A 22,882-nucleotide genomic window follows, 5' to 3' on the forward strand; every position below is an offset into this window, starting at 1 on the left:
TGATACTCTATCTTTCTTCAACTGCTTTTTCCAAAATATGCTTTTATATTTTAATGATGAAACAATGTAATATCTTTGTTACAGAAAACTGGCAATGCCTGAGTGAAGAAGAGCTCTCATCATTTATATTACATGTATCCGCAACATTTCAGGGGTTTTTTTGTAGGAAGAGCTAAATGTTAAGCAGATGAAAAGTTTCATGAAAGAATGCCATCTGAGAATGTCAAAAAAAATTATGCTCATCTACCTGTGCCATAGATCATGAAGCCATCATCTGCTCCCATCCAGAAAGCCCCATCCCTCACTGGGCTGCCTGTGCTGCTGAAAGCACCCAGGTGGGATGAGCAAGTCCAGAGGAAATGTGGTTCTGCTGCACACCCTGCAAAACTGTGCTGCTTTATCACGTCTCCTCTCAGCACCTATTTAGGGTGCCCGTAAGCGGGATGGAGGCTTGCATGGAAAGCGGGTAGACACTTTTTCCAGTGACTCCATCAGACATCTCCTCCTCCTTCAATATCCACAAGCCTCCCATGATGATCCTTCCCTCTCACCTCTCCAGCTCTGCGTACACCTGACCATAATAACAGCAAAGATACTATCTGGGGTTAGCTCATTACATGTTTATTACTCCTTTGTTTATTTCTTCATAAATATAAACTATTGTTACCTGTGCAAGCCTGTGCTTCTAACCCAGTTCTGGTGAGCCTTAAAAGCCCCAAATTGAAAATAGCTTAAAGATGTGAAGAATCACAGCGGCATTGCAGCCCAAAAGGCAGGCAGTTAGCCGAGGTGTAGAGAGAGAACCATTGCAACATGCAGCATGTAGGGATTGTTTTATATTTAAGACTTCCCGGCTTGGAGGTACTGTGTTAGCTAGTCAGATGTGGTTATAAATAGAAGCGCCTGCTGACATTAATCACAATAATTTGGCAATGTGGCTACCAATGTGAAATTACAAAAGGGACAGGTACCTTGCAAACCTAAACTCAGTTTATCGTTAGTCAGATCGTTTATCAGCCAGGGAAAATAACCTTTCCTGCATGTTCTGTGATCTCATGCAAACAGGAATCTGAGCAAGAGAGGGAGGAAGGGGCCTTGGGTTATTTGATTTGATTTTTCATTTGGTTCAATGTAACTTTAAGAAATATTAATCTGCTCATTCGTTTAATTTCATCTGTACCACTGGCCAAGAGAAATGTACTAATTTATAAGTTGAAGCAAGCCTTGAGATAATGTCACCCACCATTCATCCAAATTTGTCACTAGCATCCCATTAAAGCTGTAATTATTTTTTAATTAAAACTAAGGAAGCTGGCATGCGTGTGCCTACTTTATACATCTGTTATGGGTTAAAATAGCTTTTAAAAAATGTTTTTTTAGACCGCAGTCTTTTGTGGCCATGGCCTATGCCAAAGAAAACGCAAACTTGCTTATTTTCTCCATGGGGCGCAACACTGCCTATGTGTGCCTGAACAGATTCGACTGGCCGTGAAAAGAATTCTAAATAAAACACAAACATGGAATTTGGCAACGCCACAGAAGCGAGCTTAAGACTAATTCCAGCATGCGGACGGCTCTCACACAGCAAGTCTGGCTCCACTATAAATGAAACCAGGCTCTGTAAAATCGCCAGTAAAGTTTGAGTTAGGATTTAAAGAGACAGCACCCTTATTGCAAGGTTTAAGGGGGGAAAAACACACGCGCGCGCGCACACGCATACCCCAGCTTATTAAGGAAATTCATGCTGGCCCAGTAAGTCTGTCCATTGCAAGCTGTGTTTACTTTCAGCAGTCATTTCCACTTAAAAAAATGTGAAGTTAAAGAAAAAACAAAATCTAAACACACAAAAACCAGCAAATTCACTTTGGACTTGATTTTCAGGAAAGAATGTTGTAATTGTTACTTCAGGGACCACTGGCAGTGACAGCAATGAATGACGGACCTACCTGATGGCAAAATTTAAATGATATATTAAAAAAAGAAAGAAGTATGAATGTCTGGGGCGGGGCAGGGGAAGGGAAAGGTGCAGATGGGGAGAAGCTCTGTGGCTGGGGCGGCCACAGGCAGAGCAGCCTTTTCCCATCAGACAGCCTAACAAGCAGGATGGTGACTCACTGGGACTTGCTGAGAAGGAACTATATGCAATCCAGTCCTGTGCTGCCATGCAGAGGGGCAAATCTAAGCCTGGGGCAAAGAAATCCCATGGGTAATACCTCCCCAGTAGTCCCAGCTGGCCCCAGAGAGCAAAGACATCTGTGAAGAAAGAGTGAGGAGAAAGTGAGAAACAGCATTCACTCATCTTTACCTATTAAGGAGAAAACAAATTTAAGAAATCTCAGCTTATAATCACAAAACATGGCCTGGCAAACTCAACAGGAAAGGGCAAGGAGCAAATTATTTAAGGCAGTGATGGTGCTGTCTCCCACACACTCTTCCTTACAGTTCTGGATGATACCAGGACACAGAATTAAAATTATACCTCAAGCACCCACCTCAAACCCTGACCGCTGGGTTTTTAGTCAAAAAGGGAAGATTTGTTGGCTAGAGAGCTCTAAATATGGGAACAGCTCAGACATTTATGAGTGTGCTCAACTGCACTAATGAACATTGACAGTAGTGGCGGAGGCAGGAGCTAGCACCACTGCAGCTTTCACACCACTCCTCGTGGAGAACGTGCAGAGAAAGTACGAAGGAAATTAGCAGGGACTTTACAGCAATTTCACAGGATTATTTTACAACTATTCTATGTATGTATTGATAATGATTGCGAAGTATTTGGCTTCAGTAGTCTACAGAGCTTTTAAGGTGCTATCTAAAATTTACATTGGAGGCATGGTCAGTATAAAGAGAAACCAGACAAGAATAAAGAATATCTTTTATTATTATATTTTATAAGGTTTTGCAGAAAGATAAAGTTGCTCACTAATTCTGTCCTCACTGTAGGCAAAACCACAATGATCCTATTCCCAGTTTAATCAACAGTTCGCGCATTTTTATAGAGGATTTGGATTAATCAATCCGTAAACACTCAGACCTAATTTTTGGATAGAGTTTGTGTGATAAGCCTGTCTGTGCCATAATAAATGAACTTTCTCTCTCCCTGTTCAAACAGAGAGGAGGAAAAAATAACCCAAATATCTGTTAGAAGATGCAAACTAAAAAAAAGTTCACCCGCAGGCAAAGGGTGCTAGTGCTATGATGAGGTCTTACAAGCTTCCACGAATTTTTGTGTTCCATCCCAATGGACATTTTTAAATGGTATGCATCTGATTCTTACATAAATCTCTGTATATTCCTGAATTCCATAGACGATGTTCACAACTGGCATAACAGTACAACACCACTGAAGTCAGAAAATACCTCGTAGAAAGATGCTCAGCTAAGCATCCCTAGGCGGTCCCTAATCCATCCCTCAGTGGACTGCTGGCATGGTACAGCACACTCTGGAAGCATCATGCTTGTCACGCAGCCATGGAGGAGATGTAAAGATCAGGTTTAGATCTGGGTCTCACATGAAGGACATGCAAGGAGACAGTCTGACACACGGAAAGGAGAGGATGCTCCCCTCACATTGCCAGGGGATGTACTGAAAATAATACATTTACAGTTGGCTCCAAATAGCCAAGTGACATTTAAACAAGCATAAAAGCTGCAGCTATGCTGTGCAAACTGGCCTTTCTCTAACCAGAGATTCTTTATGTTAATAGCAAAGACAATAATTTGGAAAACACCATTTCATGGCTTGATTCCAGTGCCTGTGTCTCCGACCGCCTTGCATTAACCTCATTCCAGAAGTCCCAGGACCTCTGACTCTTACAGCTGAATTCATGAAAAATGTAAGCCTTCGCTATGTGGGATTTTTTCCTGCTTTCTTCCATGTTTTACTGACTCATTGAACCTGGCTTCCCCAGCTTGTGCTAACGCAGGTTGCATTAGCTGGAACAGGGACACATAGAAGTGGTTTAAGACAAAACCAGGAGGGAAATAAAGATAGCAAAGGCACGTACCATACTCTAGCCTACCAGATTTCTGTACACACTGCAAAATGCTTGGGAAAAGCCTGTCCAAAAGAAAGCAAACAGCATAAAAACGTATGTTGCTAACAGTTGCTCAGCTGTTTACTGCTCAGCAGAAAGAAGGACCAACATGCAGCACACAGGAGCCCAGTGGGACACACGCAAGGCGCATCAGCATGGCTTCTTTGACTCAAATCCCGTTCCGAACATAAAGCATCCCATCTGAGCACAGAACTCTTCCTTTTATCTATTTTTATAAAGAACTCAGCAAAGAAAAAAGAACCCCAGTCCTCTAAATTAGGCAGCTCTGGAGGGACACAGGGTAATTTTTTTGCAGCTCTCCGGCCTAAACCTGAACCACCTCAGGAATATGTGATCCAGTTCCTCTAGATAAAATAAAATGTACAATGCCTCACTGTTGCCTCCACTTTTCCCACTCTGGCTTGTGAACGAAGTGTGGTTCTCATCACAACTACCTACACCATATACCATGGCTTGCTCTACTTCCTTTGATGCTGAGCTTTATATTTGTACACAAGAGATTTATCTCTGTTCTCACAAGCTGAACAGCCCAATTCACTTCCTGGCTCAGACACACAAACACATCCGCACATATCTGTTAGAAAGCAAGAAGAAAAGTGATGACAAAAAGCTACTGCTGAGGGGGCAGGAGAAAACTCCATCTTGAATACGCCAGGTGAGGCTGTACAAGTGAACTGTTTAGCATATGCTATGTACAAATGAATGGCAATTTACTGAGAGAAAGAAAGAATAATTGCAAACATTTATGCCTCGTGCATGTGTATTAAAAAAAAATTGGCTCTTAGCTGGTGGGTTGCCCAACTAAAAGGCAAGGCACCTGACAAACACTACCCCTAATTTTGTTGTTTTGTAGGTGATTGCTTCCTTCCTTCTCTTCCTGCATTTGATTTCTTCTCTTTTTAGGAAGTGTTCACCAAGAATCATTCAACTCCCTGAAAAGGGTGGGAAGGAGGTGGCAGCAGACAGAGGCTGGTCCTGTCCTACAAACCATCCCTGATGGTTACTCTGCTGCACAAACATGAAAGCCGTTCCTGTCTCTTTGCTGATTATGAACACTCACCATGCTACAACTCCAAGAAGAGGTCTGCTCCTCCTTCAAACAGCCAAGGTATTTCTGGACAAAATGGTTGCCCAAAGCCATGGTAGTGCCCATACCTTGCCTGTTGCACCCCATTAAGGCAGTCTTTATTTATGCTGGTGTCTTCTGGAAAGTACTGCACAAACACCAAAGGAAGACCCTGTAATTGTTTGGGTCTTCTGTCAAAGCAGCAGGCACCTTACTATCAGTGGTGCATTTTTTAACCAAGCTACTCTCTCCTTTCCAAACTACTGATACTCCCTAATATCTAATAAATCAAGGGGGTAAAAAGAGAGGTCTTAGTAATGGCAACAAGGCACAGGAAAGGATTTCTGTAAAAAACAAAGCCAAAAAAAAAAAAAAAAAGAAAAACCTCAGTGAGATAGAACAGAAATGTAGAAATGTCCTTCCCTTGCTTTCCCATGACCTCCCCTTTTGCCTCATCTCCCACCTGATACCACCAAAGTCTGTTTGTGCTTTAACGAAGATGGATCAGTTGCTGTGTAGTCCCTATGTGCTTACCTATACTCTGAAGTCACCTATTCCTAACTCAGCCATCGCTCAGCAAACTCTAATAGGAAATAAATTTGTTCATTCCAATAAGCAAATTATAAAATCACCTTCATCCATCTTGTTCCTATATTTTAAAATTTGATTGTGGCCAGAGAATTGCTGGCTGGGAAGTACCCTTCCCCCACTCACACACACCCCCTTTAAAAATGCAAAATCTAGCCCTCTATTTCAATATTTCTGATGTCAGTGACCGGTGTCAGCTCTCCCCATACAGTAACTGCTTTAAAGCGCTGCATACAGCACTGCATTAAAAATTAATTACACATGCTATTTTATTGATAGTGCATAATGTAATGAGCACCAGCTGTGCTAAACATCCAAACTCCTTTTTAAGACAGCTATAAAAAAAGAAAGAAACTGCACTTCCAAATGCTTCTCCTGTCAGAGGAGAAAAACAGCAACATCTTGGATGGATTTGAAACAGGATTCTTTGATTTAGCTCTCCATTTGGAGCGTTTGAAGAGTTCAGACTCTCGGGCTCAGCATAGTGGTATGCGATTGAGTTAACTCTCTCAATGTTGAAGCCATTGTCTTTACTGCAGGCAACGTTGCCTTAAATCCTTTTGTCCCAACACTACCAGATTCAGTTCTACCCAGTAATATTGCAATTAGGGACTTTTCTTTTTTCCTGGGATGCCTAGAAATGGCAGGCATCCACTTTAAAGCACCTTTAAATATCACTATTGCTCCTGCTGGTTCTTAACTTGACATAATTAGGACTTACAAAATTATACTGATCGGGCATCTGTCTAGAACAAAGCCTCAGCCATGCTCAAATTGCCAATGTCACTGCCTCATGCAGCACCCTAATTTTAGTTGTTTCTTTGCTGTCTTAGGTTCTCTTCGCTGTCTCTTAACAAACACACCATTCAGTCAAAAAATCAGTTTGTGATTAGATCCATCTATTTTGAGTTTGGATCTGATTTTAATATCTGGTGAGACAGAGAGCTGCATAGACGGACAGGTCACATATGATTTTAATACTTGGATAGATGGATGAACACATAGATTGATAGACAGATGAAAAGATGGATGCATACACTCAGGCTGATGCATTACCGTTTGTAGCATATACATCTCTCACACATCCCTGCACTCTGTAAGTACTGTCTACAAAGTCAATTCTACTGTAGCACGCACTAACTATTTCGCTAAAATAAATAAATACATGTAACCATGACTAATAGGGCCATGTCTCCTGAATGTTAGCCAGTACTTTATGCAAACCTCTTCTTTATGCAGCAAGATGAAAAGATACATTTACAAAGGGTCTCAGAGAAACCATAGGTCTGTGTCTGCCTTCAGACACATATACCCAGTTCCTCTCTGAGCTCCCAGAAAAGCACCTAGTGCTGATCAGAAATCAAGTGTTAGTGGACTCTTTTTTTTTTTTTTTTTTTTTTTTGAGATTCCACTCAACAAAGTATGAAAAGTAGAGTATCAGCCATCATCCTGCGACTTGATGAGTTGAAGGGTTTTGCTGGATGAGTTTGCATTCTCCACTCTGATTACTGTTTTGTTTTCCATTGATCATCCTGTGTTAATAAAACCCAGTCTGGAGTGAACAAAAGCTTGCTTCTTGTTCTAGCAAGAAATGTGCTGAGTGCATACCATATCATTAACATAAAAGTTTTTTAAATAATACCGCTTTCTAGACAGACTGTATTAACTGCATGAAGCTTTTTACAGCAGGGTGGTCTAATCTAGCTCTTCTTATTGCCTGACTCCAGTTTAAAACCAACACAAAATGAATACAGTGATATAATTGAAGGAGGGAAAAGTATTCTTTTTAAACCTATTATTTACATACAGATACTTCTTTTATCTTTACTGTCACTTTAACATTTGTTGAGAAAGCACCAGACTTGTTAAATGATGCTGTAAGTAGAATTTCAGTAGCCAAGTAGATTGATATTAACTTTACGAGATGACTGTGTGATTTTCAAAATGTCCTAATGACTAACACAGTCGATTCCTTGAAATAACAGGAGCTTATTCCTCTCTTCTGTGCTATGGCCCCCTGCCTTCCTCTATTTTAGACCTTAAACTTCACAGCCCTGACCATTAATCACTGCTGTCCATGTCCACTTGCTGTTTTTATATATGCAACTAAGTATCATAATTGCTTTCCACCTCCTTCCATCAACCTACACATGGGAAGGAAGCAGTTTCACTGGTTAGCTGAATATATGTGTATTGGACAGATTTAATTATCTTTACAAAGGTGTATAAAACCCTCACTCATGGGCCCAGGTCCAAAGATTTTGGATCAGGCATATATCTGAATGCAGGCATAGCGGATAAATTATTATCTGTGCCATTACAATCTCCTTTGTCTTATGCTGATTAGAATTCCATTTGGGGGGCTTTTGCACTGTCGTATCTTCAGGGCAGGGACTTCTTTCTTTGGAGAGCACACTGTAAAGTGCCATGCACTTCTGTGCTGAGATTTTCAAAGCTCATTTCTCGTTAACTTTAATGGGAAATGGGCATCCAAATCTCTTAGGCAGCTTTGACAATTTAAGCCTTAATGTACAATATTAATAAATCAGCATCATAAAAAGAGCCTTATGAAGATGTATTGTGAAAAAATAGCCCCACAAAAAGCATTGCGATGTATGTGTGCATGCATACAGGCATATACTTTTCTTTACATAATTACGTCTCTCAACAATCATTTGCATGCCTCTGTTATGCAAAAAAACCTGTGTGTGTTTTACAGTTACTCTGAGCAGTTGCAATTCGTTGAAACGAAATAAAAAGCAGGCTCAAAAAAGCACCCTAATCTGGCAAGGGGTAAAGCAAAATGAATGTTCTGCCCATTTATATTTTAGATCCAAGCTACACAACCCTGTGAATTTCATGACTCTATTCCAACTTCTAATTAAATAGGCACTAAAAACATTTAAACGGGAGAACCCGATTCAACAGACAGAAGCCTCTGAGACAAAAAAAAAAAAACAAAAAAAACAAAAAAAAACAACTAAAAAGACTGAGAGAGATTGTTCCAGTGGTAGGTTTTGGTTTTTTTAAATCACATGGAAAAACATACACCTTTACTCACAAATTCCCGTCCTGTGGTGCCTGAAAAAAAGGGATTGAACAAAGATAGAGGGTACCATGACCAGCACTGGCCAAGCAACACACTGGACACCCAAGTGGACTTCCCAGCAACATTTACTGTGATAGAAACTACCACCAGCATGCTTTCTAAAAATTGCAAACAGTTCTGGATGAAGCAGCACAACTTTCCCTGTGCATGACTGAATGCTACTCAGCATCCCAGGCAATTGTTCTTATCTTGGTTGGAGATTTCCAAATGCAGTTTTCATACATGTGTACCCCAAATCCCACTGGCAGCCAGAAGTTTAGATTCTCCATGACAAAACTGCTGGGACTCTTGAGGGTCTGATTTGTGAGTGCCTAGCAGAGATTTGGGAGTACCTGCAACTTCAAGCCTTCAGAGTCACGGCCTGCTTGAGAACTGCATGGAAAAACTCCAGGTCCTGACTTAAATGAATGCTGAAAAACAGGAAAGGTAAGATATGATGAAGGAGGAGGAGAGGCGGGAACTGGTGATGGCTTTTGTTCAAAGAAGGAAACAATTCCTCAGAAGCAAGAACAGGGCTGACAGCATAAAAGGCTAATCAAGTCAGAGAGACAAGCAGATCTCTAAAGCTGTAGCAAGTGACTGTTGTAAATGTCTATATTAAAAAAGAGAGCACAATGCAGGGATCATCACCAGATTATTAGTCAACACAAAGAACTCGCTTTTCTTTTATTTCCACAAAACCTTCTGGGGACTAGAAAGATCCCATAACCCTTGCCACAGAGCTTAAACCATGCGCAGGCTCATATACAGTGAATACTACAGGAGCTAAGAAAGGGTTAAGTAGATATAATCTCCTTTTTCAAGGGAAGAAAATGTTTCTTTCAAGCAGACCTTGACCAACTACTGTCATAAACATGTAGCATGCTCTTTGATATAACCTATTCTCTAAGTGCCGCAGACTGCAGCAGTAATTACAGGAAGCCATGATAACAGGTCTCTCTCTCCACAGAGCTGGCATCACTCTCCCAGCAAACAGGCAATTCTGAAAACTCACAGTGCACAAATCCACAGTGAGAACTTAAAGTACGCAAAGTACAAAAGCCTGGCCTTCCCACGTTCTTTAATAAGTTATTCCTTCCTTCCTTTTCTATTTTTAGTTGTACTTGCTTCCCTCCCCACAAGCTGCTGGCATCAGAAGCAACAGGGAACCAGGGCATCCAGTTCACTGTTACAACTACCTGCCTACTAAAAGCACCTGTGCGCATACTGCGTCAGTGAAGACAGAGAACAGCAAAATACGAGATCAGCTCCAGTCCGGATTACTGGTGACACAGAGAAGGAACTGGGGAGGCAGAGGAGCTATCTTACTTTCTGATCCAACACTCAGTTTTGGAAGAGCCCACCTCTACGCTTGTCTCAGGCCAGTTGGTCAATCTGCTGAGGCTGATGAAGCAGAGCCTAATTAAAAACAGCAACCCCCCCGCATTTGGTATGGCAGCTTGGCTTAGGAAATCTAATCAAATCCCATGGATGCACTGACTGAACCACACCACATAATGCATTGTTGCAAGCCCACTCCTGCGCCCTGGCGCAAGTGGCTGGGTGCAGGATAAGCCTCTTCCAGGCAGCACAGGAGCCTTCCTCACATGCCTTGAGCTTCACCCGGGGTCGAAACAGGATCCTGCAGAGTGCTCTCAGCCTCCTTCTGAGAACATTTATCTTTCAGGACAAAGGTTTCCAAGATGCAAATTTCAATTTCTTGCAAAACTTTTGTCTTGCTCTATTACAACGAGAGATGCACAAGGACATTATCATGAAATATAGCATACTGCAGCCATGTGGTACCACTGCCTGTGGAAGGAACAGCTGAGTGCAGCAAAGTTTTGCCAGCTTCAAGAGGACATGAGGAGCAATTTCCCAAAGGCTTAACTCCTGCCAGTTGTTACTGTCTCTCTAAATCCTCTGGTCCTCACGCCTTATTTATCCAACATCATTCTGGGAACTCCCTATTAAAACTCCATGCATGTTAGCATGAATGAGGGCTGCAGGGTTTGGCCCACCACAGTGAGACTCCATAAACACTTGTGGATTTTGCCACAGCTGTATTTTCCTTCAAGCCCTCCCCATTTTCACCTCTCCAGCCCGCAGTTCACCATAGACCCAATCTTGCAACTGAGCCATGCTCAGAAACACCCACTGATTTCAAAGAGATTGCTGGGTCTGAAATGATGGAGTCTGGCGACAATATGTCCGTGTCCTCTTTGGCTAGCTTGGTACACCCTCATTTCCACATCACTTTCCCCTCCTTGCGGTGACAAAAGTCAAGCATCCAAAAGGAATAAAGGAAAAGAAAAGCCGACAGGGGAGAGGCAAGGGATGCGTGGCAAGTTACCAAGGAGCATTTTCTCAAAACAAGGGAGAAAATGGCATGGAGCACATACATCCTGCGTGCACATGGATGCGGAGGAGAGCTTTTAATACAAATGGTTGCGGAGGGAGGAAGGAAGGAAAAAAAAGGAGAAAAAAAACCCAAACCAACCTCAGATGTTAAATGTTATCCAATTAAGCTTAAAATAAACAGCCCAGAGAGATGAAATCTTGATACTGGGGTATCACGTTCTGTGAGGAGTCTCAAACATTTGTTCACAGCGTGGCACAAACAGCCCGGCAGTGGCCACTGGTGACAGCTGAAGGTGGGCAGGCAGGAAGGGAGGGATGAGGAAATGGAAGGAGTCACACGCCCTTTCCCACTCCCCGTCCTCCACCAGGATGGAGGAGGAAGAAGGGAGGGAAGGGGGTTGGTTTAGGGCATTTTCTCTGCCTTCCCCACATGACCCAGCGAAGGCAGCTCTCCCACAGCAAAGACGACATCACTTGGCAGCACTACTGACCTTCAGATAGCAACAAAAAAAACGTTTCTATTACCTGACAACTGACAATGACATCCAAATGTGCCTGACGTCTCAGTCTGAATCTCAGTCTGAGTCCCGCCAACTGAGACTGCACGTGCACCACAGCAGGGCAGGCTAAGGCAGGGCGGGAGGGAGGCCAGTGCGCGGAGAGGTGACGTGATCACGGATGTGTGAGGGTGGGAGGAGGCAGCTATGGGAGCCCCCGGCAGGTTTGCAGGCCTGGACGGCCCTGGAGAAAAAACAATAGAAAAAACTGTCAGTCGTATCTAAGTTTGAAGGGACAGAGGAGGCATCATCAGGGGAAACAGGAGAGGCGGGTGCTGGCTGCCTAACACACGACACACTTGGTCTGAACACCTCTCTGAGTCCGGCTGAGGCTGACAGGCTCACACCGGATGGGGGAAGAGCAAGAAGAGACCTGGGGCACCTGCAAACCACTGCTGGGGGCTGTGGGGGGCACAGAATGGGGGGAAGTGGTGGGGAGAGGTTTGGCTGGCCATGGCATGGAGCAGAGCCAGAGACAGCGGACGTTAGCATCGGCACTTGCTCAGGAACTGAATCAAAAGGGGGATTATTGTTTTATGGCTGTGTTAACGTATTGAGCTGACACAAAACTGGGCAGGCTTTCTGCCGAGCCGTTGTTGAAGCAGGCTCCATGCACCAGCCTGGACAAAATGTGGTGACTTTGAGCTCAAATGGCTTCAGCGAGGTGCCAGGAGCTGAGCTCCCAGAATAAAGCATTGGAGGCCACTGTGCTGCCTTCCCGCTTGAGCTGCGGACAGTTGTGCATTTTGCATGACCTGACTATGCAGGCTGCCTCCCTACTGTGTCTGTGAAGAAGGGAGCAACCTCGTTCCTGGTAGCTAAAAGATGATATTGTAACCTCCAACCATATTATTTCTTTTTAACCCCTCTAGGAATCACCTGCCATGTATAAGCTGTACTTAGGAGTTTTCTCCTGCTCCTGGCATTAGTCCAGACTGAGCTCCACAGCTTTGAAAAACTAAGACATGAGTCTTAAATATCAATATACACCTGCTCAAATACAGATATGCACAAACAAATACACATACACACAGAATCAGGTAGGAGTCACAGTTTTGGCTGGCACGACATAGCAGAGTTTAAAGGGAAGTCAAGCAAACAGCATCACTTTACATTCACCAAGAATCCCACCCCCTTCATTTAAAGCTATGTCTGGCACTTAATTATTAAATAAAGGGTAGCTACTCATCAAGGGCAGTTTCTAAATGAAGATACGTAGTGGAGTGGTCGCCATTGAAAAGCTGGCATTTGCCAGCAGTTACTGCACAGTGGTAGATCAGAAACCACAGTTTCCCCCTGTATTTAGATCAGAAAATATGTGCGTTACTTGGGGGATATCTTCTGGCAAATGCTGGGGGTTTTTTTTTGCAATGGTGGCAATTCTGTCTGTGCATGCATGTGTGCCATGCGCATACAGGCAAACACCATAGCAAAAAGAAGAAATGTCTATCTGCACTCCTTCCAACTCTAGAAAATTTTTCTGAAGGAGCTTACACTGTGGCTGCAAGGAGAAATATTTATCCGTATTCCCTCCAACCCTAAAAAAGCAACATTTTCCAAGGGAGCCTCTCCACCTCGAGAGTCCTGATTCACAAACTAGGCCTGCATGTTGATCTGACAGCTACACATGAGGCAAACAAGGATACTTCATCTTTGGCACAGCATCCAGTGCTCCAGTCTGCAAGGACTGCATTTGATTTTGTCGTTTATCTTAAATGGCTAAGAGACCACCAGTGCAAAACATTTGTGTGAAGCTTTTGCCAAAACCACAAGTGAAGAGCCTAAATTCCCTGTGTAAATACTTGAGCTTCAAGCATCAAGGATAAAATTTGTGCTCTTTTGTGAGGACTGGTTTTAAATAGAAGCCATCTATGTGGCTCATGGGATGAGGAAGGATTTTTTTTTTATTTTAGGGGCTCAGTTGCTTGGCTTTCATAACTGTTTGATCTCCCTGGAAGTATTACACAAGCAGGTAATGATAACTGCTATTCAGATTGCACCTATGTTGCATTTTGGGCAGGACTGTGTGCTAGGCATCTGAAAACCAATGTCAGACATAGATTTCTATGTGTCTCTGGACCACTCTACTGCCACTGTAACATATCTGAATAACAAGGTAGTTTTTTTCTTGGAACAAGCAAAAAGTATCAATGATTCCCTCTAATGACTTAACAATTGTATCTTACATTCCTAATATTACAAAAAAAACTAGGCTAGCACAGGCTTTGTTGGGCTACCTGGGTACTCACCCCTTCTGGGAAAGTTGTGAGCTGGAATTCAGGATTTAGAGTAGGACCACAGGGCAGCTACATCTCAGGTTACACCCAGACATGCCTGTGGTGCCACCACAACCAAGGGCACACGTCCTGCAGTCGTTTGCCCCCTGCACATCATGGTGCCAGACTACAGGTTTTGAAGGAGATCATCACACAGAGGTACTATATGAAGTTCACCAAGTGCAGCATCAACCACAACTGCATGGGGTTTTAACATGGAGGTGCATTGGTCCTAGCATGCAACATTACCCTGAGAACAACAGCCTCTCAGTTCTCTAGTCCTGGTGGGTCCCACCTACCCACTGGCAATGAATTTGGCACAACTGGCACAGTCCTGAGGCATCCAAGAAGATGGTAAGAGCTCACCAAATGGGTACAGGGAGCCTCTCTCTGCCCTTGTCCAGTACATCTCCTCTAGTGTGTAATGGGAGCTAAACTTTCAGATAGGAGATTTCTAACCATCTGGGCAAAGGAATCCTGTAAGAGCCTTACAACAGAGGTACTGGGGGCAAGCCAGCAATCCGTTTTAACAAGGTACCTAACAAATTTATGGGAAGGAATATGTGAACCAGTTGCCAGTGAATGGATGGAACTGAACATGTTACTCAGAAGGTCCTTTTCTGTCCTTTGATGTATACATGAGGAAATTTAAAAGGTGCTAACCTAGTATCAGAAAGGAAAGGGTTTGTAAGGAAGAAGAAGAACGGGCAAAGAGAGACTCTGGCAGATGCTCTGGGAGTCCCACCACCACTCCTGAGTCCAACACTGAGAGAGAAAGACCGTGGAGCTGCCAGACCAGGAGGCTGAGTCTGCCCCTGCAAGTCAAATCAAGTGATTCCTCCTCATCTTTGCTGCCACTTTAGGGTTTGCTTCTTTGTCACAAATTAAGACAGTCCTATAGAATGAGATCTAGTGGCAAATCATGAAGAGGGAAATCGTAACCACTGCCTCAAGGAAAGGAACTCTCTACCATTAGGTACATGACACCTCTTCATAGCTATGGAAAGAATAACAGTGGTGCTCAGAAATGCTCAGCTTGTGTTCACTAGGAACAGGCCCATATTTTACCTCTGCAGCTCCTCTTCTGTGGGATTTTTCCCCATAAAGGCTCTATTTCAAGCTGAAAACAAAGACAGGGGCTCTACTGTTGATGGACAAACACAAAATGAACAAAGATTAAAAGAGAAACAGACATAAGCAGATAGACAGACGGTATCCTAAGGTGGTGCTGAGTTTTCTGCTCACCCCATGCAGCAGCAGCTGAGGGAGGGGAGCCAATCTCTGGAATTCTACGGCCAATCAACCACATCATGTTGCACATAGGTTTCAAAAAGAAAACACTCCTGCAAGCCCCTGACTGCCACAAACAGCAAAGCCACAACTGGCACTAAGGGAAAGCAGACCACAAGAACCGCAGTGCAATCTTAGAGCAAATATCCAATCTGGATGGAGTGAGCAGGCATGAATGGTCACACACATACAGTTCTGTGTCACTTGGACATCAATGACAAAGATGCATGAGGCTCAATTTTCCTCTTGTGTCTGCACTGGGAAATCACTCACCTGCACTGCAGATCTGAATTACATATTCTGCATTCATTCTGCAGGAATACAGCATGAGTGTGAAACATGCACAGGGACTGTCACCGTGTAAATAAAAGATGTGCATCGCTGATGGTAAAGGAGGATTTTGTCCTCATGCTTTAAGCAGGCTCGACATACACCCGGTGCCTGTACATGGCAGTAGCTCACAGGTTATGTTGACTCCCAGGCACTACTAAGAGTAATTTTTTTGCTCTCTTCTATTTTTAAACTTGCAAGAAGAAAATAAGGTAAATTGGACATGACCCCAGAAGATGGAAATGAACAGAAGAGCCTAGATAATCATGACAAAAGCCACAATCAAGGCATAAAATGAATTCTTTTGTGTGTCTCTCCCTGAGCCTAGGCACAACTGGCCATATGATATGGCATATGTAAAACACTACGCTACTCCGGCACATCTGCAGAAAAGTCCCTGAGTAAAGCACAAAGATGGAGCCGCAAGCAGCATTCGCAATGTCCCACCTCAGCATGGTTCAGACCAGGGGACCCAACCTTAATTTAAGAGATCTTGCTTTATGTCTCATGTCACATGTAAATGCAGCCACATGTAGCTGTGTAGTTAGTATGATGTCCCTTGGGGTGTTGTGTGCTTGCCTGCGTGGGTGCCTGGGTATGTATCTGTGTACAGGCGGACAAGCATGTGCACAGGCAGACATGTAAGCCACTTAACAGGGCACGAACCAAGTTTTTCTGTGTGTCTCTCTGTGCCTGTCTGGTGATGTAAAATCATTCAATAGCTGGTTAGAGACTAAAGCTCATCTCCATTATTAAAAAACACGCTTTCAATAAAAAGAAAAACATCTGTTCAAACAGTGTACAGCCACAAACGCAGAGTGAACGCTGCAGCCTCATGCCTGCCCTGTGCCCAACATGTTCAGGGAGAGTACTGCAGATGTTTTGAGATGGGTTTTTATATATACCATTGCAGCAGCTTTGAACAGGCACATCCAAAACTGAAAGACAGATCTATTCACTAATCTTTCCAACAGATTTCTCTTTCAAGCTTTTCCTAAAACAAGATGTCTCATCTCTATTACACCCTCTCATATAGACTGCCCCTACCTGATATTATCTTTCTACCATGCCTTTCTATACAGACACCAACAGGGTTGACAAAGCAGATGTGCACAAGCACATATGTGTACACACACACACAGAAGATACCCGTGTACACACACACGCAGAGGATACACATGTGTACACACACACACAGAGGATGCAGATGCACAAACATTTCCAACAGCAACTAGCAAAGTAATGCATGCATACCCTGCAAGTGACAGACACACAGAGCATCCACCAGGAAAGGCAGAATAACTCAATGGTATAGGAAGACATGCTATTATACACACTCAGGCACAGAGTCCGGCGCTTAAGGCGCACCTGCACACCAGCCTTTACCTCTTCCCCCAGCACACACAGAGCAGTTTTGGAGCAGTTCCCCTGCACAGACTTAGGATGTCAATGTAAAATTTTGCTAGATCTGGAAATGGAAAGGCCACACCGGGGAGGGAAGAAGGAGGGCAGGGAAGGGATTTCTCGTTATATTTTGCTCAGGGTTTTTATTTTATTTTATTTTTTTTTTGGCAGACAAGGATTCCCTTTGAATTGATACATTTCTTTCTCCCAAGAATTTCGAATGATAATGCATAAATGAGTCATAGATCAAAAACAGCGACGTGGTGAGCAAGAAGGAGAAAGAGAGTGAGTGAGGGGCACTGGCACAGAAATTTGACAGTACCCCAACTCCCCCCCTTCCTCCCCCCATGCCAAGACATTAATTCTCACAAGTCGGAGAAAATTACTATGCATGAATGCAAAAAGCATGATCAGGAGTAATTAACATGGCTTCATATGCAAATTTTATTAATGCAGAAGTACAAAGTCATTATGCAAATGAAACTTACGTCAACTCTCTTGACAAATATTCATCTCTAAAGCTCAAGTTTCTCCCTTCAATTTTTTTTTTTATTATTTTTTTGGTGTAAAACCAAAAAAAAATAAAAAAGTGACAAGGACTGTTTGACAAGTTTGCAAAGTTGTTTTTCAACTGGAGAAATTTATTCTTGCATTGTTGATATATTTTTTTTTGTTGTTGTTGGCAGGTACACGACAGCTCATGGAGGAGAGCGGGAGGATGGGGGACGCGGGCTACCAGCAGCAGGCAGCCAATCAAAACGCCAGCGGCTGTAATGAGCGCGATTGATGACTGTTTGGCTTTACTGCAGGGTAATGAACTAGAATCCAGTCTGAGGAGGAAAAAAATATGAATATTCATGAAGCTGTGCTCCTGCCTTTGATGATTAAAGAAATTTTTAATATTCAAATAAGCGCTTGCCAAGTGATTAACAAAGAACAAGCACGCAGGAATATGGAAATGGAGCTGTGGAAGATTTGGGAGTCACAGTCTGTGCAGAAAAGACAGCACAAAATTTCATAAACAAGATAGGCAGATAACCCAATTCAAATCTGAGCAAATAAAGAGGGGGAAAAATCCCCTTCTTTTTCATCAGTTTGGATATTGTATCAGTCACTTTGTTTTAGAGTGCGAAGAAGAATAAAAGCAACCGATGCAATGAGACAGGGAGGAGAATCCAAACCCTGAGAAATGCAACCCAGCAATTACAAAGTAAGAATTCTGGGTGAGAAACCGATAGGAAAACGATGGCTAAGCCCACCGTCTGCTGTGGTCTATTGCTTTTCAAAAGCGGAAGCCTGCCTGATGCTGAGAGCCCACCGGCTACTGAGAGCTGCCAACTTGTTGTATACAGCAGGCAGGAGTCAAAAGTATCCTGAAACAACCGAGACCAGTCCTTGCTGTTAAATCCCCATCCTCAGCTAAAATGTGCACTGTGGGGCTGGACTACTGCCCAGGAGAGGAGGAAGGGAGTGCAACAGAAAGAGGAAATCTTATTGCTGGGGGGGGTGAAAATTAAACAAAAAATTTTAAAAGTGCAAAATGAAGGTGCAAGCAGGTCTCAGCTGCCCACCCTGGTAAACTGTTGGTAAGAAATGTGGTTTCCATGTCTGAGCCAGAAAGGTCCTCTGCTCTCCACAGATTTCTGAACAAGGATACAAAAATCCAGCCACATTACAAAATGTCTGGTAAGTTCAGGCTCTCACAGTTTAATAGCTTCACTAAGGATTCACGCTGAAGCACATAATAACAATATTAGCTGCTAAAATGACTTTACAGTTGAAATACATCTAATTAACAGCCAGCAACATCCCTGGGTTTTGGGGTTTTTTTTTGTCTTTTTTGGAAAAACAGTTAAATTCAGGGCTGCATTATACCAGAATGAAATGTGGTTGAGCTCCTGTAACTCAAAAGCCAGAGTAAGGGTATCTTCAAACTCTTAGGGCACTAGAAAACCAACTCACCTTAGTTATTAGATCCTGGGTTTTCACAGGCCTGTTTGGCTGTTCTGCAGATCTTTAAAACCTCTGGTTAATTATTTCCTATTTTAAAATCTAAAGAAAGCATAGGCTAGGTACCATTTAATAATTAGCTGGTGTCTTCAGAATGTAACATTTCAACTTTAAAAAAAAAAAAGAGGAAAAAGAAGAATAACAGCATGAGGACAATGCTACAAAATGCACAAAACGGGCATGACTGGAACCTTCAGAGCTGCTGTGAAAACACATCATGGTGCTAATGGGATTTTTCTCCCTATATCTGCTCCGTTTTTGGAGACACAAAAATATCACTATTGATGCACCACAGGAAAGAAAAGTGGGGGGGAGGGGAAGAAAGGAAGGGGAAGGAAGGAAGGAAGGAAGGGAGGAAGGGAGGAAGGGAGGAAGGGAGGAGAGGAAAGAAAAAAGAAAGGAACTCCTAAAGGTAAGTAGAGATAAGGTTAAGCACCGTGCAGGGGTATTGCTGGGAGCTTTCCCTCTGCATAATGCCAAGACCTTTTGGACGTGCCTGTTGTCTCTAGGTGTGGGTGGGTGAAGTATGAGATTACATAACCCACACGCGGCTGTGCACAGCCGTGCTGGTGAAACCGCTTGACTGTGAAACTCAGGTCTCCATTTCCTGGGCTGCCCATAGCTCATGTCAGACGCCGGAAAGCTGTAAATGTTATCCTTTGTCTACGAGATTCCTTGGTTTTATTTTAATCAATGTATTTTCTCTTTTAATGACAGAGGAGCAACTACCAGCTCATACAGTTGACTGCTTTGAAGCCCTTCTTAAATGGCAGTTGAGTTCTACCATATAAATGTGAACACTTAATATTTATGCCACATTTTCTTCCTTTCTTTAAAAGCACCCCATTTACATATTTCTGGAGAATAATGATACTTCAGCAGGGCAGGTGAACACACATTTCTGCATATAGAGTCAATGGGAAAAAGTATTAAGAGTCAATAGTGTAAAAATCAGCCCCTAAATTTAAGTGGCTTGAATTGAGCATGCAGCTGTGGTTGCCTGTCAGTAGTTAGATGCTGTAATAATAATAACAACAACAATAATAACAATAATAATAATAATAAGCCTTTCATTTTTCTAGTGCCTTCCACACAAAGATCTGGAAGCACTTTACAAAGATAAATAAACTGAGCTTGGAACACCCCGTGTGGTTAATAAATATCCTAATATATCTAAATATCCTGTTTTGAGCATGCAACCCTTCTTAATGCATAAAAATCCACATTTTAGGTCATCCACATATTTGCACACGGCATTTTGGAGGCTCAGACATCGAGGGCAGGCTGTGGAGATTTTTACTTACCTAAGAGACCATGTGGATTCCCAGAAGTAGCTCACAGTATGCCTACAAAATTGCATATGCAGTGCCAAAACCCATCTTTTAGGAAATGGAAGTTCATGCTGAACCTGCTTGGGGGCCAGGGTGGGAGGCCTGCAGGAGTGTTGGTGTCCAGGTACCACACAGCAGCATCAGCAGCATCCCTATGAGCCGGGTCCCCATGGGGGATCGTGCATGACCACCTGGCCCCCTTCCCACCTGATGTTCATCTTAACTTGCCCCTGGCCCCTTGTCTATGCATTGAACTTGAAGCTAAGTGAGAACTGAAACATCTTAGCTCACCCTGATTAAGCACATGAGAATAAAGACTCTTGCCTGCCCAAGGCTGCATTCATCGCTTCCTCCTGCTGTGCCCTCTGCCCACCCCACCAACACAAGGGTTTGCCTCAGGAGTCCCATATCCCTCTGCTATGACAGCAACCAGGTGGGAAAGAAGGAGAAAAAAGGGCAGGATTTGGCCTAAAAACATCATAAGAGATAAGTAAATACAGCATATAAACAGATGTGATAGGAGACCAAGTCATTTTCTCATCTCACAGACAGGTCTCTGGACTGGGAAGGAGTCAGGGTGCACACCCCAGGGCATGGGCCACCCGGACTACAGTACATGTTCTCCCAAGAGCAAAGCTTTCTCCTTCCCACTCTCTGCCCATCTGGTCTGTTCAGCCCCAAAACGCTTCCAAGCAGAGCCCAGCTCTCGCTGCAGGGGTGCAGAGTGCGTAACACAATAGTGCCCTGATCTGAGCTGCAATGTCCAGAAGCTACCACAATAAACTAACAAGTAACAATAATCACCCTGATTTGTGGAGTTTGTTTTCCAAAAGGCATAAAGGGTTGACAATAAACAGTTCATCAATTTCCCCAAGTTTGTTCCCCAACTCTTGTGATTAAGTCCTGGGGAGTTTCAATGGCTGTAAAAATCCTTGCAGGGATTAAAATTTTTTGTCCTGATCGTACAATGAATATTTCTATACACCAGCAAATATTCCTGATGTAATTGAAACATATAACCACCCCAATAGACGATTGCAGCCATTTAACAGGCCCTGGAATTAACAAAGGAACCCAGCAGACGGAAAGAGCTATATCCACAGGGCACAATAATATATATAGGCAGCTAGAGAGAGGAATACCGCTACAAATAATCAGAGGGCTTGACCACAAGAGCATCGTCAAGAGGCTAAACCAAAGGAAGTGAAGTGGCCAGGGAAGAGCCCCAGATGGGCAGGAGTCAGTAACACTGGTGGGCTTCTCCTCTGCCTTGGCCATTCAGGACTGCACTGCACACATGTATCCTCAGGAAAAGAGAACAGCAGGATTTTCTGCCAGGGTATCTCTGCCTTGCTCTGCCTTCTGGTAGTATTTTTGAATTTTGTATCTATCCCATGCTAAAAAATAAAAAATATCACTGGTGGAATTAGACAGGATGAGGCTTTAGCAGCTCTTCAGCTGTTTGGTACCAAAAACAATTCCTGGAAGGGGACAGAACTTGGGGAAATAGAGGCAGATGAAATCACTCTGCCCCTCTGTGCCTCAGTCTCCCCATCTGTGAAAATCAGCTAATGACATCCACCTGATTTAGTTAAATGTCCTGGAAACTATAAAGACTCTGTAACAGCAATATATTAAGCAGCAGCACTGTTAACTGCTTCACTGCTGGAAATGCAAAGGAGGGCCATCAGGTGATGCAGATAGCCTTGCAGAGCACAGATGGACAAACTTATTATACAGACACAATTAGTTTTGGGAGAGAACCACAGCTTCTGGGTTTTTTGGCTCATCCCTTGCCAAAAGCAAAGTAAGTCTAACCATTTTTTTAAATTCTGAATTTCAATGTGAAAAGTAGTCTACCTGCATATGCACGTATTACACTTCAAGTTTGGAGGGGTCCCGTTAATGTGCATGTATATAATTTGCAAATTTTCCCCTGTGCATGGAGCACATTCACACTCAGCAGAGCATTTCACTGACACCAAGCAAACTTAAGCAAGCAAAGCAGAGCAAGTGACTGGGGAGGGGGGAAGCAACAGAGATTTTTAAAATGAGTTTTTTTCCCCTTTGAGTTTTGAATCTCTCAAGGGAAAACCAAGCCAGCTGCATGTGTACAAGGGGGACCAACTCTGATAACTGAATCTGTCAAATTAAATGAGTAGAGCCATCAGCCTGAGATGGTAAACCAATCCACCAAATGAGGGGAACCCTGAGGATCTAAAGCTTCAGTCCTCAATTTACTGGACACCAGCAAAACTGAGTAAATAATGCTCTCTGAATGGAAAAGAGGCTAGAAAATTAAATAGCTTTTAAATAATGAAAGCAAGCAGAAAAATAAAACAGCAACCAGGAATCCAGTTCAGACTATAATGTAAGTTAAAACAGGGAAATAATAAACCAACATTTCATTTACACAAGGAAGCATGTTGCAAACCTGTGCCCAATCCTGCTGCTAAATAACACAATGAAAAGTTTCACCCGAAGACTTGAATCCAAGCAGAATTGCCAGTCACGTGCTAATTA

General features: G+C 43.1%; 1 protein-coding gene across 1 annotated transcript in view; it reads right to left on the reverse strand.

Moving 5' to 3' along the window:
- The window catches only part of BCL11B (B-cell CLL/lymphoma 11B (zinc finger protein)), an 82,744-nt gene that overhangs the window by 37,335 nt on the left and 22,527 nt on the right, over window positions 1-22,882 (reverse strand). Inside the window, exon 3 of the mRNA XM_010024867.1 lies at window positions 11,687-11,902. Within this exon, the coding sequence (XP_010023169.1) occupies window positions 11,687-11,902 (216 nt within the window). The remainder of the gene's footprint in view (window positions 1-11,686; window positions 11,903-22,882) is intronic.

This window comes from Nestor notabilis, unplaced genomic scaffold, assembly GCF_000696875.1.
Source record: "Nestor notabilis isolate BGI_N333 unplaced genomic scaffold, ASM69687v1 scaffold11782, whole genome shotgun sequence".
Lineage (NCBI taxonomy): Eukaryota > Metazoa > Chordata > Aves > Psittaciformes > Psittacidae > Nestor > Nestor notabilis.